The sequence below is a fragment of the Chrysemys picta genome, chromosome 8, assembly GCF_011386835.1.
Source record: "Chrysemys picta bellii isolate R12L10 chromosome 8, ASM1138683v2, whole genome shotgun sequence".
Taxonomy (NCBI): domain Eukaryota; kingdom Metazoa; phylum Chordata; order Testudines; family Emydidae; genus Chrysemys; species Chrysemys picta.
Genome location: NC_088798.1, coordinates 17,988,147 through 18,007,593, shown reverse-complemented (window position 1 = coordinate 18,007,593; position 19,447 = coordinate 17,988,147). Strand labels below are relative to the sequence as shown.

The following is a 19,447-nucleotide window of genomic DNA, read 5'->3' as shown; positions in this document are numbered from 1 at the left end:
AATATTGTTAGCTTTTTTAATTGCCACTGCACATTGAGCAGATGTTTTCAGAGAACTATCCACAATGACTCCAAGATCTCTTTCTTGATGGGTTCAGCTAATTTAAACACCATCATTTTGTATGTATAGTTGGGATAATATTTTGCCAAGTGCATTACTTTGCATTTATCTAGGGTTACCATATTTAAACATTAAAAAAAGAGGACACTCCACGGGGCCCTGGCCCCGCCCCTTCCCCGCTCCAACTCCGACCCTTCCCCAAAGACCCTGCCACAACTCCGCCCCCTCCCCTGAGCGCCCCGCATTCCCCCTCTTCCCTCCCAGCCATGCGAAACAGCTGCCCGAGCGCTACCGGCTTCACGGTTTGCCGGGCAGCCCCCAGACCTCCAGATCCTGCACCCCCGGCCGGGCGCTTCCCCAGCGCAGCCGGAGCCCGGGAGGGGAAGCACCCGGCCGGGGACGCAGGGTCTGGCGGTCTGGGGGCTGCCCGGCAAACCGTGAAGCCGGTAGCGCTCGGGCAGCTGGGCTCTTCAGCTGCACAGAGCTGAGGTATCTGGGGGGAGCTGCAGGCGGATTCCCCTGCGGCGGTGGCGGCAGCTGCTGCTGCTCCCCCCAGACACCTCAGCTCTATGCAGCTGAAGAGCCGAGCTGCCCGAGCGCTACCAGCTTCAGCGCTGTAAAGTAGCAGTGTGGACTGGGGTGGGCAAACTTTTTGGGCCGAGGGCCACATCTGGGTGGCGAAATTGTATGCAGGGCCGGGGCAGAGGGTTGGGATGCGGGAGGGAGTGCGGGGTGTGGGAGGGGGTCCGGTGTGCAGGAAGGGGCTCAGGGCAAGGGATTGGGGCAGAGGAGGGGTGCGGGGTGCAGGAGGGGGCTCAGGACAGGGGTGCAGGAGGAGTGTGGACTGTGGGAGGGGGCTCAGAGAAGGGGGTTTGGGTGCAGGAGGGGTGCTGGGTGTGGGAGGGGGCTTAGGGGAGGATGTTGGGGTGCACAGGGGTGCAGTGTGCAGCAGGGAACTCAGGGCAGAGGGGTGGGGTGCAGGAAGGGTGTGGGGTGTACAAGGGGGCTCAGGGCAGGGAGTTGGGGTGCACAGGGGTGCAGTGTGCAGCAGGGAACTCAGGGCAGAGGGGTGGGGTGCAGGAAGGGTGCGGGGTGCACAGGGGGGCTTAGGGCAGGGAGTTGGGGTGCAGGAGGGTTGTGGGGTGTACAAGGGGGCTCAGGGCAGGGAGTTGGGGTGCAGGAGGGTTGTGCGGTGTACGAGGGGCTCAGGGCAGGGAGTTGGGGTGCAGGAGGGGTGCGAGGTGCAAGCAGGGGGCTTAGGGCAGGGAGTTGGGGTTTGGGGTGCAGGAGGGATTTGGACTCCCACCCGGCGCCACTTACCTAAAGTGGTTCCGGGGTGGCAGTGGCGCGCACCGGGACAAGGGCAGGCTCCCTGCCTGCCTGCCATGTCCCTGTCCCACTTCAGGAAGCACTACGGCCCCTGAGGGGGGAGTGGAGGGGTCCACATGCGCTGCCCTTGTCGCGCCTCCAGGTACCTCCCCTGAAGCTCCCATTGGCCACGGTTTCCCGTTCCTGGCCAATGTGAGCTGCGGGGGGCGGAGCCGGAGGCAAGGGCAACACATGGAGCCTTCTGCCCCCCGGCCCAGGGACTGCAGGGACGTGGTGCCGGCCGCTTCTGAGAGCGGCATGGGGCCCACAGCACCACGGGGGGCAATCCTGAGGGTCGGATCCAAAGTCCTGATGGGCTGGATTCAGCTTGCGGGCCATAGTTTGCCCCCCCCTGGTGTAGACAGTGCACCAGTGCTGGTAGCTATTCCCCCTGTGGAGGTGGTTTTTTTATAGCACTGGGACAGCTCTCTGTGCAGTGCCTAGGGTGACCAGATGTCCTGATTTTATAGGGACAGTCCCGATTTTTGGTTCTTTTTCTTATATAGGCTCCTATTACCCCCCATCCCGTCCCGATTTTTCACACTTGCTCTCTGGTCACCCTAGTCATGCCATGATTACACAGCGTTGCTAGAGAAGACATGCCCTTAGACTGGGTCCCAGTACAGACTCCTGAGAGACACTACTATTTACCTCTTTCCATTCTCATCTTCTATTCCTACCCTTTGTTTCCTATCTTTTAACTGAAGTGCTCTCAGGATCATCTAATGAGCCTTAATTTACTTTAATGATAAGCCTTTTGTTATCTTAATCATCCTGCCTCTGTTTATAAACAAACTCCCTGCCCCAAAGGTGTGCTGCTCCCAGCTTCTGAACTCATCACATCTCACACTCAAGATGTTGCAGTTAAGAGCTCCGTCTGGGGCTAGGGTGAGTAGACCTCCCTATGAAACTCAGGGGGGGCTAAAGCCCTCCCCTGTCCCCCCTAAATGGCGCCCCTGCTTCTTGCAGCAAAAATTGTGATAATTTTCACCTGTATTCTCTCTTCTTCCCCACTTTGCCTGGCAGGAAAAAAACAAAAACAAAACTATTTATTTGGAAGCCCCCCTGTTCTAACATGTCCTTAGGCCCCACCTTGCCATACTGAAAGCCATCATCTCTCTTCGGGAGTACTGTGTCCTACTGTCTTTTAAGTCAGTGGTTTTTTAGGGCAGGTGCAGTGGATTTTATTGGCACAAATGCAGATCATACACATTTTGACAGCAGGCAAGTCTCTTGACCTGTAGGCCCCAGCTTTTTCTGAGAGGGCCAATTCAATGGAGTCAATGGGCTGAGGCAGGGTAGCATTTAGTATTTTGTGGAAGGGCTGGGAGGGAGCGTTTTACTGTTGACACTGGGCCAGCTGAGTGTGTCTGTGTTTTCAAAGCTGGATTTGTGCAAGTGCTGAGAGGGCCATACAGATGCCTATTACAAATCTAATTAAAGGCACATTTGAGCTGAAATTTGGGTCCAGTTCAGATCATGAGGGTGGCAAAGTTCAAATGAATTCAGATTTAACTTTGCACAGCTCTTCTTCTTCCCATATTTGCCATCTTATCCCATCTTATGCCCTCTCCCCTTCCTTATGCTGCCATTGCAGCCTCTCTCCTAATTGCTCCTTTCAGATCAGATTTGGCATCTAGGCACTGGCTGAGGGCCACAACACCACAGCAGGGGGTGAAGAGAGGGGACTGAGGAACAGTTCCCCATGCATCTATCTGGCTCTATGGACTGGTAAGGGGTGGCTTGATCCACAGCCTCATCCCTTCCTTTGGTAATGACTTCCAGGACTGCTAGGAAGCTCCCACCTAGTACAAGGACTGCAACTGTCCCTGTCATAGGCGCTGACTCCATGGGTGCGCCAGCCCCGGAGCACCCCTGGAAAAAAAATGGTGGGTGCTCAGCACCCACTGGTGGGCCCCGCTGATCAGCTCCTCTCCGTCCCCCACAGCACTTCCCGCACGCCGCTGATCAGTTGTTCAGGGGCGGACAGGAGGTGCTGGGGGGGAGAGAGAGGAGGGGGGCAGGAAGAGGCGGAGTGAGGGTGGGGCACTCTCAGGGGAGGGGGCGGAATGGGGCGGGAGGAGAGGGTTGGGGGGCAGTAAGAGATGGGGTGGGGCCTTGGGGGAAGGGGTGGAGCGGGGGCGGGGTCAAGCACCTCTGTGGAAATCAGAAAGTCGGCACCTCTGGTCCCTGCTTCCCCTCACAACTGCATTAAGGAAGTCTCTACCACACTTTGCCTCATGTGTCCTTTCATGCTATTCCACACCGGTGCCTATATACCCAGCCCTTCCCCCCAATCCTCTGGCAAGGCTTCCTACACTTGTCTCTCCACAGCCTCGCACTTGGATTATTGTCCCACACCACAGATTTGTCTGCAAAAGACATCACAGGCTTTATCAACTGCTGCATATGTGACAGCTGAAGCGGGCCGCTCACAACGGGTCGCAGACCTGGGAAATAAAATGGCCAAAAAGCAAGCAGGGTTGCTAAAGGGGTGCCTGTTGCTAAAGGGGGGGGCACCTGGGTGTGGCTGCTTTCCCCACTTGCCCACCTCTCCTGGGGAAGAGCAACCAATTGGAGCTGCTGCAGGAAGCAGGCAGAGCTCTCCTCCTTCCCCTTAGAAGCCCAAGCCGTTCTCACGGGAGGGGAGGAGGCAGCAGAAAGAGCCCAGCAGCTCAGGGTAGCTCCACTCCCTCCTCCCTCCCCTTCCCTCCTGTGAGGTGAGCAAGGGGATAGCGCCTCTCCTCCTCCCCCCTTGCAGCACCCGGCCTGGGAAGGGGGAGAAGGAACTCTTGCAGCCCCTCCCCAGCCTGGGAAAGAGGGGATTAAAAGCCCCAGGAGCTGACGGAGGAGTGGAGGTGAGGTGGCAGTGGGACAGAACAGATGTGGGGGCAGAACTGATGGGTGGCAGGATTGATTTGGAGTTGGGGGGATGTTAATTGTTGTGCAGGGGGATGGGCAGATGTCACGGTGATGATAGACCTCTTCACCCCCCCCCCCAACACTTTTTTCAGACCACTTTAAGCACCGGTTAGAACCAACAGGAGACAAACACACAGAGGCCTAGGCACCGGTTCATCCCCTGCAGTGTCCCAATCAAGTGGAATTACCATTCCTATTAAGCAGCAATCACTACCATGAAGCCTCATTAGGCTTAAATTGGTTCCCTGGGAGACATCCCAATTAAGTCAGTTTCCCAATTAAGAAGGTCCCAATTAGGTGCAGTGTAAGATATTTTTAAAATGTGCCTGAATTGGCTTTTTCAGCAAGTACAAAAAGAGCTTAGTAACAGCTCTTTACATTTTCAAAATGCAGAACAGCTCCTAACAATTGCACCTTTAACTACACAACCAGCCACCTAATAGGATTCTATTTATTTAGATTTTAAATAGGGACCCCGTCTCAGGATCTAGACACCCTAATATCATTAATCATGCAGTAAATACAATTAAACCTTAGCAGCATTAAAATCTTTCCACAGGAATTTTGTGGGCAGGCCAGCCAGACACCTACCCCTTCATCTTCTAGGAAGCACAACCTCAGCCTTCTCCTTAGACCCTATCAACCAGACGTCTTTTATAGTGTACCCTAGAAGTCACCAAATTTGGTCTATTTCAGACTAGAAGGGAGCAAGTTCCAGACTCTTGCAATCCTCCCAGAGAATGGTCTGCTAGCCACCAGATGAATTCAACACAGGGCATTACAACTATTAAGAGAGACAGTTTTGACTATGTAATGTACATGTTCCCTTTTTAACAAAAAATCTCAGTATGAACCTGAGGCAAAGCCCATTGGAGTCATTGGAAATCTTTCCACTTACTTAAATGTGCTTTGGATCAGACCCAGAATGCATACGATCCACAAGATAGTCTGATTTAATAAATGTTCGTAACCAGAATCAAAATTAATTTAAACTCAAGATTGGCTACTGAACATGAAAAAGCACCTCACTTCCAAGGGGCAAGTTATCATTATTGCCATCACTTGTGTGCAACATAATCATTTGCATGAAACCTTTCAGCACAAATTACCAGAACAAAAGTCTATTGTCATAAGGCTCATTGCTAGCTGCATTTTCCAACATGTATCCACAAGTAGCAGTGTTCTCTTCTTTACAGAATATCTGTATTATTAGTTTTAATGAAGACTTAATAAAATGGAAACTATTTATTCAGATCTTCCTCCCACTCCCTCCAAATATCAGGAGTTCAGATAAAATGAGACCTGGATCTCAGCTAACCTTGAGTTTGTAAAACCTAAATCCAGGTGCTGAAGTTTTACAAAATCAAAACCAAAACCCAGCTGACAAGTGTTTTGCAACCCCTCCCCTTTTTTTAAAACAAAGGCTGAACTGTATTAAGCTAGGTTTGCATTTATTAAAATGATTAAAAATAAATCAAAGGGAAACAATTTTATAATGCATTTAGGATCAGTGCCAACAAAGCCAATTCTACTTCACTAAGAAGTGATATTAATTTTAACGATTACTTTGAAAATGTAGAACACATGACATGCTAGAAACACTTCTACTTCATTGAGGAGGTTTAAGCTTTACAACCTTTCCTAATAAAATATTTTCATGCTGTTGCTTCAGTTGCTTACCAGATGCACAGGTAAGAACTGTAAGGTTTCCCTTGTTGGGGAATTTCCTGTTTCAGATGCTGTGGCTTTAGGTACAAACACTGCATGTAGTCTTCTTTACCAGAGCTCCCTTTCCAGACACAACAAAAGCGTTCTGTGCACAGCTACACAGAATGTATGTGATGGGGCACAACTGTATGGATCAGACAAATGTTACACTTTTTCCTTCAATAAAGTAATTCCAATGTTTCCCCTTTAAAAAACAATTAGAAATAAAATGGGATGGTTCAGTATTTACCACATGCTGGGATGTCACAAAGCTCAGACTTCAAATTTTCATCTAAGGTAAAGCACCATGGCGCTTCCTTCTGATTCCCTGGATTTCGACAATAGGAATGGCCCCCGTTTAACTCTGGGTATCTGATGGCGGTGAAGGTATGTGTGTGCGGATACTGAGAGTTCCATGGCTGGCACTGACGTCCAGACTTTGTCACACTGACGGTCCCACGGTAATCTACTCCAGTACTGTTGTAACATTTGTGATCTGAAAAACATTAAAGCAATAGTTGATTGCAGCGAGTCAGAATGCTACCATACATACTGACTACGAGTTGATCTAGGAGTGCATAATTAACCTCCTGGAGACTAAGCACAATTCTGCAGACCTGGGGCCTGGAAACCAAATTCAAGGAGTAAGGGGTCCCAATTTGTTGTGGCTGTAACACTTGGCCTGCCTTGCATTCACATTCCTGGGAGGATTTAAAGCTTATGCTTTAGTAATGAAAACAGCTTACTCTGAGTATTTTTAATAAAAAATACATAAGAAGAGTCAAGCCTACAGTGGGAATCTGAATCACATTAATTATTTTAATATAAAGGTAAAGAATACGTAGGACACAATAAATAAATAAATATTTATTATTTTCGACACAAACATTTGATATTGCAGTAACTCAGTGCCCAAGAGTGCGCTCCTGTCAATGCCTGTAGTTATGCCTTAGAACAACATCTTAGGCAAGTACAGTCATGGACCTGATCCCGTGAGCCTTAATCATGTTGACTTGTCCTTAATCACACCAGCAGTACCATTAGAATATATTGAACTACTGTGGCAAGGACGTCTTACATGTGTAAGGGTTGCAGGACCGGGATCTTAGATGTTTACTGATCTTAAAATGTTACAAGTGAAACCATCCTTTTTGTTAGTTCTTTTTTTTTTTTCCAAAAAAATCTGAAGCCAATAAACTGCTAGTAGTGTAAATCCAGAGGCAATTTAAGTAAATATTGAAAAAGTTATTGCGAGTTTCTGTGGGTTCTGGAATAACCAGCTCAGTCTTCCACCAACTTGATGCAAGACTATAATGATTGTGAGTTTTCAGAGTTCATGACTAACCCATTTGGGGGCAGAGAGTGATTAGATAAAACCTTCACATGCTGACCTGATAATTCTTGCACAGCAACTTTCACTTACTTACTTACTTCTTGCACAGCAACTTTCACTTACTTTTATTTATAGGATCTGCCATGGGGATTCCAATCCGGATACAATTTACAGCTTCCGGGCTATCTGGCTGAGGAAGATCTTCACAGTTTGGCAGCTTTAATCTCATCAGAATCATAGGATTGGACCTTGCAAAAATATACTCTGTCTGACAAAGGACATTTTCCAGAATTTCACATTCATCACGGCATAGATCTCGGGGTTTTGGGGCTGGTGAGGTCTCATCACAGTATGGGAAAGCATAGTGGCACAAAGAAGGAATGGCAAACTGGGAGCATTTATCAGATAAGTGACTGGAAGTGCCAATCATAGTGAAGGCAGCTGTAAAACACACAAAAGGATTTTATTTAACATGACAGAAGTTTTAGGCTCAACAGTATAATCCATACTTTGTACACATTTGACAATGGCAAGTTACTAAAGTAAGAAGAACAAACTCATTTTCTCAGCAATTACAGTAATAACTATTATTTCAGAACACTAAATTCCAGCGGGGACAAATGCACATTCTAGAAATACAGGATAACAATTATTTTAAAAGTTGATATAATGTTCATTTCAGTGAAAAATAAATTACATTTGGTGTCAACATTGCATTGATTTTAAGCTGTCTCAAAACTACAAATTAAATTTTATTTTTATTTGCTTTTTTCCCCAGATAGTTCGTAAAGTTGTCTAAATATTTTGTTTCTTGGATTACTTTTACCGGATAGGTAAGAGCAGCAGGTTCTACAGAATGCATAACAACAAAAATATTGTACATTTATATATTGCATCCTTCATCCCAAAGGATCCCAAATCACTTTATAAACAAACCGATAGCGTGTATGAACTGCTGTATATTTAAGGAACATTTCCATCACTGCTGTGATGCAATGTTTTAACAGCGCATGGCAACACTGCATAACACTTTATGGAAAGATGTCAAGCACACTATCCAATTGAAACCACAGGAGAATTTTAGACCACTGGAAAGTCATTAGCTTGGCTGGAATCTGGCCATGGGCAATACACCTAAAATTGTGGGAAAGTACCATGAAGTCTTTACAAGAGATCAAGATCTTTGTTTTATGTCCCGTCGCACACAGGGCAGTTCCCTCACACAGTGCTGGGGCATCGGTTCCTTACTAAGTCAGAGGCAAGAATGCCACCTGTTGAATTACTTACACAGCCTTCTTCAGTACCTGGGGTTTTCCTCAACAGTCTCTCAACCAAGTAATGACCCAGCTTGGCCTTGCTTAGCTTTTAAAATATGCTGGGATCACAGCACAAGATAGACCAGATGTGAGCCATACCGCGTGTGTGTGTGTGTGTGTGTGTGTGTGTGGAAGCCAATCAGCAGAGACATACAGCATATTAAAAAGCTGTGCATATTTGATGTGACCCATTCCACTGAAAACATGCTATATACCAATCCGGATTAGGTTTTGCTGTGGCGAAACTCCACAGCAAGTGGGAAGGTAACAAAAGAGGATATAAGGAAAAAATAATGTTAGTGGCAAGAGACTGTAGCAGTTCTCTGGAAAAAGGTATGTATTTTTGAGAGCTAGGGGCATCATGCTTTACCTACCTGTAATCTGATTTTCTATTTCACCCTGCATATGTAGAGACTCCATATAAATTGTTCGATTCCCAATAAATCTTGCACAAGCAATCCCTCTGTATGGCTGGCAAAAACCATCCTCTTCATACTCGTCACTAAAAACAATCATACACACAAAAGGCTAAAACACAACATATTTTAAATGGAATCGGTAGCCAAAAGTCACTAGAGGGAGTTCACATTTATATTATTATAGATATTTTTGAGGGTTCTACTATGTTTGTCTGGTAGTGCAGAGAGCCCGGATATGGCCTGCCACACCACTTAAGACTGTGTTAAAGGATTAAATGGTATTTAGGTGGTGCAGAGGACATTGCACAGACTTCATACCCTGGTTGAATATAATGGTAAAAGATTCTGTTGGTGGTTTTCAATATCCTGAAAAAGCATCACAGAGTGAAATACACGGAACATACACATTTATCCTTTAATCTTTGTGAATGCAGGTAACACAATATTACAGGTCAGTCAAAACCCAGGCTCATGTTGTCTTAAGTGTATGAATTCTACATTAGGGAAAGACTGTATTCTGGAAATGATATCCAGTCACAATCGGAAGAGCAAACTGGGATTGGTTGAAAAAAATCATTTAAATAACAGAGATGCTCTTTCTACTACTTAAACTGTGATGTTGGGAAAGCATTTTCCAAATCTTCTACTTTAATCATTTGAACCTAAATGCAGCAGTAAAAGTAACGTTGGACAGAGAAAGAAACAGAAGGGTGTGTAAAACATCATAGCCCTCTGAGCACTCATAGTTAATATGTATATATGGGGAGGAGCTCCTTCCACATTTAGCAAATGCTATAAAATTGTTCATAAAACAGAGCAAGAGCTAGAATGGGAGCCCCACAGACACATTTGCTTCATTAATTACTTTGTATTTAGGCATTTAATACATAAATACAGATGTGAAAATATTTGCCAATATTCCTCAAACAAGACTAGGAAAGGAAGTTACCAAACCTCAGACAAAGGGACCAGACACTGTTTAGTTTGAACAGAGAATCAACAGCTAATAATAGGCATGTAATGCAATTCCTTTTCGGAAGGAATCAGGGAGAGGCTGTGTGGGTCACTTGATGTGGAAAAAGCACTTAGATGCATTGTGTGGCCCTTTTGATTTCACATTTTGAGAAAATCTGATGTTGGAGGAAGGCTTGCAAAGATGGATAGAGCATTTATACATGGCCAAACCGGACAGTCCCTCCGCAAAAGAATAAATGGACACAAATCGGACATCAGGAATGGTAACATACATAAGCCAGTAAGTGAACACTTCAATCTCCCTGGTCATTCTATTACAGATTTAAAAGTCACTATCATTGAACAAAAAAACTTCAGAAACAGACTTCAAAGAGAAACAGCAGAACTAAAATTCATTTGCAAATTCAACACCATTAATCTGGGCTTGAATAGGGACTGGGAGTGGCTGGCTCACTACAGAAGCAGCTTTTCCTCTCCTGGAATTGACACCTCCTCATCTATTATTGGGAGTGGACTACATCCACCCTGATTGAATTGGCTCTGTCAACACTGGTTCTCCACTTGTGAAGTAACTCCCCGCTCTCCATGTGTCAGTATATAATGCCTGCATCTGTAACTTTCACTCTATGCATCCGAAGAAGTGAGGTTTTTACTCACGAAAGCTTATGCCCAAATAAATCTGTTAGTCTTTAAGGTGCCACCAGACTCCTTGTTGTTTTTGTAGCATTTATACAGAGACCTCAACACACAGATCATGCAAAGATACTTTTCTCCTCTTCCCCACAGACACTGGATGCAAGTGCTTGGAAATACAAATTACAACTTACAAATTACAAATTACATCAGCCATACCATCAGGGGCTCGTTCACCTGCACATCTACCAATGTGATATATGCCATCATGTGCCAGCAATGCCCCTCTGCCATGTACATTGGCCAAACCGGACAGTCTCTACGCAAAAGAATTAATGGACACAAATCTGACATCAGGAATCAAAATACTCAAAAACCAGTGGGAGAACACTTTAACCTGTCTGGTCATTCAGTGACAGACCTGCGGGTGGCTATATTACAACAGAAAAACTTCAAAAACAGACTCCAACAAGAGACTGCTGAGCTAGAATTGATATGCAAACTAGACACAATCAACTCCGGTTTGAATAAGGACTGGGAATGGCTGAGCCATTACAAACATTGATTCTATCTCCCCTTGTAAGTATGCTCACACTTCTTATCAAACTGTCTGTACTGGGCTATCTTGATTATCACTTCAAAAGTTTTTTTTCTCTTAATTAATTGGCCTCTCAGAGTTGGTAAGACAACTCCCACCTGTTTATGCTCTCTGTATGTGTGTATATATATCTCCTCAATATATGTTCCATTCTATATGCATCCGAAGAAGTGGGCTGTAGTCCACGAAAGCTTATGCTCTAATAAATTTGTTAGTCTCTAAGGTGCCACAAGTACTCCTGTTCTTCTTTTTACAAATTACAACTTGACTCCTTGATGTCTTCCACTTGTATGCACAACTTATTACCTAGATTGCCCAATGTCTTGCACAGTGACCTGGGGGAGTTAATAGGATTAAAATGGAGGTGGCCTCAGGCATCTTTCAGGCCACCCCATATATTTTTCAGCACTTTCTAGTAACTATCCCGACACAGTGATGTCTGTGGATGAACACAGCAGGCTTTCTACATTCACATGGAGACATGAGAAGCCACAAATCAAATTAAGTAATGAGTAACTGTGAAGGAAGGGAGGGAATTGAGGAGATGCTCTCCCTTATTTAAAATTACTGGGCCTACAGATTCAGCTTCATGGAGAGATGGCTGCAAAGAGATTGAACAGTTGTGTTGCTTAAGCATGCCTGGCACGTGAAGAGTTATAAAAGCTACAATTAATGACATTTTTCATGCTTTGTTCTTTTTCTATTAGAAATAAAATTACAACTCACATGCTCTGTCTCACAGTAAAAATATAGAAGCGTGGTGAGAAAGGCTCAGCTGGTGTTTCACCTCTTATCGTTATATTAATAAATCCAGACACCTGAAGGTGCCGAGAGGCACCTAGTGGGATTTTCAAAAGCACCTAGGCATCTAACTCCCTTTGTTTTCTGTGGGAGCTAAACGCTTTTAAAAATCCCACTAGATGTCTGCATCTTTCAGCACTTAAATACCTTTAAAAATCTAGCCCTTGGAGTCCTAGGGCACTTATGTACTTTCGAAAATCATAGAATCATAGAATATCAGGGTTGGTAGGGACCTCAGGAAGTCATCTAGTCCAACCCCCTGCTCAAAGCAGGACCAATCCCCAACTAAATCATTCCAGCTAGGGCTTTGTCAAGCCTGACCTTAAAAACCTCTAAGGAAGGAGATTCCACCACCTCCCTAGGTAACCCATTCCAGTGCTTCACCACCCTCCTAGTGAAAAAGTTTTTCCTAATATCCAACCTAAACCTCCCCTACTGCAACTTGAGACCATTACTCCTTGTTCTATCATCTGGTACCACTGAGAACAGTCTAGATCCATCCTCTTTGGAACCCCCTTTCAGGTAGCTGAAAGCAGCTATCAAATCCCCCCTCATTCTTCTCTTCTGCAGACTAAATAATCCCAGTCCCCTCAGCTTCTCCTCATAAATCATGTTCCAGCCCTCTATTCATTTTTGTTGCCCTCCGCTGGACTCTTTCCAATTTTTCCACATCCTTCTTGTAGTGTGGGGTCCAAAACTACACAGTACTCCAGATGAGGCCTCACCAATAATAATAATTAATAATATAATAATTAATGGAGATATCCTATCTCCTAGAACTGGAAGGGACCTTGAAAGGTCATTGAGTCCAGCCCCCTGCCTTCACTAGCAGGACCAAGTACTGATTTTGCCCTAGATCCCTAAGTGGTCCCCTCAAGGATTGAACTCACAACCCTGGGTTTAGCAGGGCAATGCTCAAACCACTGAGCTATCCCTCCCCCAATGTTGAATAGAGGGGAATGATCACATCCCTCAATCTGCTGGCAATGCTCCTACTTATACAGCCCAAAATGCCGTTAGCCTTCTTGACAACAAGGGCACACTGTTGACTCATATCCAGCTTCTCGTCCATTGTACCCCTAGGTCCTTTTCTGCAGAACTGCTGCCTAGCCACTCGGTCTCTAGTCTGTAGCAGTGGATGGGATTCTTCTGTCCTAAGTGCAGGACTCTGCACTTGTCCTTGTTGAACTTCATCAGATTTCTTTTGGCCCTAACCTCTAATTTGTCTAGGTCCCTCTCTATCCTATCCTAACCCTCCAGCGTATTTACCACTCCTCCCAGTATAGTGTCATCTGCAAAATTGCTGAGGGTGCAATCCATGCCATCCTCCAGATCATTAATGAAGATATTGAACAAAACCGGCTCCAGGACCGACCCTTGGGGCACTCCGCTTGATACCGGCTGCCAACTAGACATGGAGCTATTGATCACTACCCGTTGAGCCCGATGATCTAGCCAGCTTTCTATCCAATTTATAGTCCATTCATCCAGCCCATACTTCTTTAACTTGCTGGCAAGAATACTGTGGGAGATCATATCAAAAGCTTTGCTAAAGTCAAGGAATAACACGTCCACTGCTTTCCCCTCATCCACAGAGCCAGTTATCTCCTCATAGAAGGCAATTAGGTTAGTCGGGCATGACTTGCCCTTGGTGAATCCATGCTGACTGTTCCTGATCACTTTCCTCTCCTCTAAGTGCTTCAAAATTGATTCCTTGAGGACCTGCTCCATGATTTTTCCAGGAACTGAGGTGAGGCTGACTGGCCTGTAGTTCCCCGGATCCTCCTTCTTCCCTTTTCTAAAGATGAGGCACTACATTAGCCTTTTTCCAGTCATCCGGGACCTCCCCCGATCGCCATGAGTTTTCAAAGATAATGGCCAATGGTTCTGCAATCACATCCGCCAACTCCTTTAGCACCCTCGGATGCAGCGCATCCGGCCCCATGGACTTGTGCTCATCCAGCTTTTCTAAATAGTCCTGAACCACTTTTCTCCACACAGGGCTGGTCACCTCCTCCCCATGCTGTACTGCCCAGTGCAGCGGTCTGGGAGCTGACTTTGTTCATGAAGACAGAGGCAAAAAAACCATTGACTACATTAGCTTTTTCCAGGTCCTTTGTCACTAGATTGCCTCCCCCATTCAGTAAGGGGCCCACACTTTCCTTGACCACCTTCTTGTTGCTAACATACCTGAAGAAACCCTTCTTGTTACTCTTAACATCCCTTGCTAGCTGCAACTCCAAGTGTGATTAGGCCTTCCTGATTTCACTCCTGCATGCCTGAGCAATATTTTTATACTCCTCCCTGGTCATTTGTCCAATCTTCCACTTCTTGTAAGCTTCTTTTTTGTGTTTAAGATCAGCAAGGATTTCACTGTTAAGCCAAGCTGGTCGCCTGCCATATTTACTATTCTTTCTACACATCGGACTCTCTGCTAACTTTTGAAGAACTAAAGAAAGAATATAATTTAGAACCTGGACTGAAAGAAACAAATATCTATTTTGGACACTAGAGGTGATTTTCCTGGTGAATTCTCCATCAGATCATACATATTTCTAGTTTATACTGGAGTTTACCTAGGGACTAGATAAGTTAGCAAGTCCTTTTGAAGGTGATAAAGCATTGCAATGAGACATACAACCAGAAAGAAATCTGATGGATGTATAAACTACTTCAGTTCATAGCCAAAGAAAAGTTTTATTAACAAGGCTGCTCCACCTCACTCTCAAATTCACTCTTGTACTAAAGAAAATGTAACCCAATGTAAGTGGCTGAATGCTGAAAGGAATGTGAATGAATAGGGAGTACGGACACACATTTCTATCTGTTGGCAATGCCCTGAGGTACAGGATTTTAAGAAAGAGTTAATCTTTAGGTATATAAAGGTTACAGATAAAGGGAACAGACTGGATCCAAAAGGCCCTCCCTCTGGATGTTGGCGACCAGAGGAGAATTCATTTAGACAAAACAGGATTAGTAGCTCAAACGGTGCATGCACTATTTTGCAATATTTTGGAAATGAGCTTCAGTAAAAGGGCAGTGGAGTAAATCAATTGAAAGAAATAGGAGTATTGAAATCTGACAGACACATCCCTGGTAAAGAAAAAAAAGAGAGGATTATAAAACCACCTGGACTTCATTTTGAGAGCCCCCAGCCTAAGGGGAGGTGGGGTGAACTGAGATAGTGCAAGAGAAGCCCTGCGAGTTAATGGACTATGACATGCATATCTATTATATCGACTACCATTAACAGTTCAAAACTGGACTCTTGATTAGATCCTGGTAATACTTTATTATGCTTTATGGATCTGTATGTTCCAGCCAACTTCTTTCACTTAAACAAAAATTATATGTTACATTATGGAGTATGGAAAGTTATAGCTTATTCAATTGTGACCGAAGGGAGCTTATCTTTGGGGAAAGGTGCAGTGTCAACATTCCTGGGAACTGAAGCTATTTATTTAGCCATGGAACAAAGACCACACTGGCTGTTCAATGCACATTTCCCAAACCCAGTCCCACCCCTGACCGAGAAGGGACCGAGAAGTTGTGATGGCTGGCTTTAAGACACAGATATCTGTTCACTAGGAACAGGACTGAGATCACCAATTCATTTTATATACTACAGGTTCTACGTATTTCAAACCCTTTTTGGTAATCTAATCACTGCTTCACTATTTAAATGTTAATATGTTTCTGAGGCCTGATCTCCAATTACCATGAAAAGCAATAGAATGGATCCTGGCTTCAATGGGAGATGGATCAGACCTTTAAGACCTGATTCAGCAAAGCACTTGAGCACATCTTAACTTTATACACATGCTTAAATCCCACTGAAATCAAAGTCAATGGGACCTAAGCATGTGCTTAAGTGCATTGCTGAATTAGAGCCTTTAACCTTATTTGGCATTTAGAAGTTACAAAGGTCCGTTTACAGTAAGTACTTTTCACCTCTATTTCTTTTTTATTAGTTTAAACTATTAATATTTCAGTAGCACTCAGAGGATCAGAGTCTGATTGTGTTAGGTGCTGCACATGCACATACATAAAAATAGTTGATTTTGCATCTCTTACTTCCAGTGCTCCATATACCAATGGCAACTTATATGTTGTTCACATGTCAGTTTAGAGCAGGAGAGTAAAAGGGAAGGCTTGAACTTTAACTACTGACAGATGATCCTTGCATTGCTGTAAGGTGATTTTTAAAAAAATTACTTTCCATTTCTTTTTCATTTGGTTCTTTTAATATTTTTGCAAAAGCATGGATGTTTATCTTGGAACTTTCCCACTGCATTTGGATTCTGCTGGAGTTTCCCATGTGTCATTACTTTTAGCTACATATAAGAGCACCCTCTATTGAATTTACACTATACTCAGGTGTCAGTAACATTTGATTGAACAAAGCTTGCAAAAGATAGCTGCTTGCATATTATTCCTTATGTCTCAATTAGTATCTCTGAAAATGACCTGCACCTTTCTAATTTAAATAAAAATGCACATTCATTTTAAAAGACCAAGAGTAAAAGTCACTACTTTGAGCGGCACTGTAGATTTCTCAATTGTAGTATGGGTTTCGTTTGAATATTCTGCACTTGTTACATTTATGGAATTCCTACTGATGGTGACAGAAGTCCAGTAATGCAAAGCAAATGCAGAACATGCAATTGATATCTCTAGTACTGAGTAGAGAGGAGAAATTTGGCTTTACGTTGCCGATGCAACATGTTCCATTGCCTACTCTACTGCCACACAAGATCATCACACAAAGCATGGGTTTGCAAGCTTACAGTTGTGAAAACATGTCAAAGGGGTCATAACCATCTTCCCCCTCCCCATATTGGTAGATACGAGGGTAGTCCTGACTATATTCCAAGTAGATGGGCCTGGGGAAAGGTCACAGCATGTAAAAGGCTGAGAACCATTGGCAAAGAAATTACTATACTTTCTTGGGATTGTTCTTTTCCCATTAGTTTTCTTTTGATTTTTGGATAAAAAAAAAAAGAATTCTCTCCATTGGCAACATTTATATCAATCTTGGGCACTAACTGCCTTTGCTGTAATCATATAATCATATAATCATAGAAGTGTAGGACTAGAAGGGACCTCAATAGGTCATCTAGTCCAGTCCCCTGCACTCAAGGCAGGACTAGGTAATAACTAGACCATTCCTGACAGGTGTTTGTCTAACCTGTTCTTAAAAGCCTCCATTGTTAGAGATTCCTCAGCAATTTGTTCCAGTACTTAAGTTTTTCCTAATGTCCAACCTAAACCTCCCTGGCTGCAATTTAAGTCCATTGCTTCTTGTCCTATCGTCAGAGGTTAAGGAGAACAAATTTTCACCATCCTCCTTGTGACTATCTCCAATTAGTCCATATCTTTCTTGCAATATGGTGCCCAGAACTGGATACAATGCTCCAGTTGAGGCCTTTCCATGTAATAACACAACACACACATACAAAATAAAGCCCCCAAACCAGAAAATGACCAATCCAGAATATTTCATACTCTCAGTTTCTCTCTTTGCTTCTCACAAAGGGATGCTCCTGATGCTTTCCCAGTGTTAATATGTTTTATAGTTTTGTCCTACTCTAATTTCTCCTATTTGGGATATCCTGTTTCACTCCATCTGGGTTTGACAAATTAAAAATGTAAACAGGAAGGATAACAAAGCCCAATGGCGCTTATAAGCTATGGCTCCTTACACAAGGGTCTTATGAAGAATAAAAAGGCACATTCAAAGAGGCAAAATGGTTTCAGACTACAAAGCCATCCATCACGGGGTTTAAACACGAACTTAGCTCAGCTTCATCACTGTGATGTCAAAATGCAAAGGTGCTTTGTGATGTGAATTTATGGTGCTGTTTCTTAAAAAGGTTATTCAGTTGCCAATGATTCCAGTTCCATTCAGTCCTTATAACTTTCTGGCCCTTTTCCAGGTGAACCCTGTGTAAGTAACATCCAAAAAAAGTAGAAGGACTGAGTGCAGCAGGCACTCATAGACAGGCAGTCCATAAATAAAGGCTTTTCATAAGGGTCATTTCTTATTTGAGATGGAGATGTGATATGGTTTAAAATGTAACAAAAAAATAAAAATAAAAAATAAAAATCAAAGGGGGAGGGTGAATGGAAAAAGATATAGAGCCAAATTCTCCTCTTACTGAAATCAATGAGTTTGTATTGGCGCACTGGGACAGAAGTTAGTCCAATGGTACAAATAACTGGAAAGCTCTTTGTCAGCTCAGCATACTGCACTATGGCTCTGTTGAACCAAAACTACCTCACTGCCTTTTTGTTGCAGTGTGATGCCACTGGGAATTTTTAAACGGCCTTTAGTGTACCTTGTGACATGAAACAACTGCTCCTTTATTAGTAGCCTCAGACAAACCCCGTTAATGTGCTGATAGCAGAAAATAAGTTAAGTAGAAATGGGCTGAAATATCCAACTTTTTCAGTGGTTCAGTGACAAACTGTTCTCAATATTAAGCACCCCATTTATTGTTTTCTATTCAATGACGTAGTCTGAATTTAAATTAGCTATCTCTTCACTTTATCCAACAAGTCTGCCAACTCTGTTTTAGAAATATGAATGTCACTGCAGATCCAGATTTGTATTTTAAAACTAGTTTTTTAAATACTTCCTTGTCTATTCCAGTCCTTTTCTATATTACCAGAAATTGCCAAACTCCAATTAAAGCACCTCCTATAAAACACTGTTTTTCATATGGTCATTAATTTCAGCAACAAGGAAATTTCAGCAAATTTAATGCAAGGAACTAGATCTAGGGATTTGCTTTAGCAATAGTTGTAGCTTTAAGATCAAGACATTAATGTGAGTTAACTTTACATGTATTTACTAACCCAATAGAGAAACTGGAGTTAGAGGGTTCAGGATTTGTTTTTATTTATTTTTTGGTGTGTGGACTACTGATTTCCAATGCATTAAGAGAAAAAACATAGAAACCAGCATAAGAGGGTCAGTTATTTTTGTCATATTACTAATGACGGTAGAAAACGTATGTACTTAAGCTACTGACAGTACCTGAAGATTAAAAAGTGGAAGAGGAGAAGGAAAAGACATGGAAGAAAATACCCCAAAGATCTTGGAAGAAGTAAGGAGGAATCTAGGCCTATTATTGTGTTGAGAAGTTTTTTAAGATGCTCAGATACTAGTGTGATGAATAAGGTGTAAATGCTTGGATATGTAATTGGTTAGTTAGATTAGACAGCTGGGCTCCCAATACTGAGATGGCCAAATGAGCAGATAGCACTAAATTATATAGGTTATATTAAAGGAAACTGAGATGAACCTCAGAAC

At 43.7% G+C, this 19,447-nt stretch overlaps 1 protein-coding gene across 2 annotated transcripts in view; it reads right to left on the bottom strand.

Annotated features, from left to right (window-relative positions):
• ROR1 (receptor tyrosine kinase like orphan receptor 1) overlaps positions 1–19,447 on the bottom strand; it is a 254,208-nt gene that overhangs the window by 13,843 nt on the left and 220,918 nt on the right. For both annotated transcript variants that reach the window (XM_065553974.1, XM_042859073.2), the window contains exons 5-7: positions 9,081–9,208; positions 7,514–7,831; positions 6,308–6,553 (exon numbers count right to left, since the gene is read on the bottom strand). In XM_065553974.1, the coding sequence (XP_065410046.1) occupies positions 6,308–6,553; positions 7,514–7,831; positions 9,081–9,208 (692 nt within the window). The remainder of the gene's footprint in view (positions 1–6,307; positions 6,554–7,513; positions 7,832–9,080; positions 9,209–19,447) is intronic.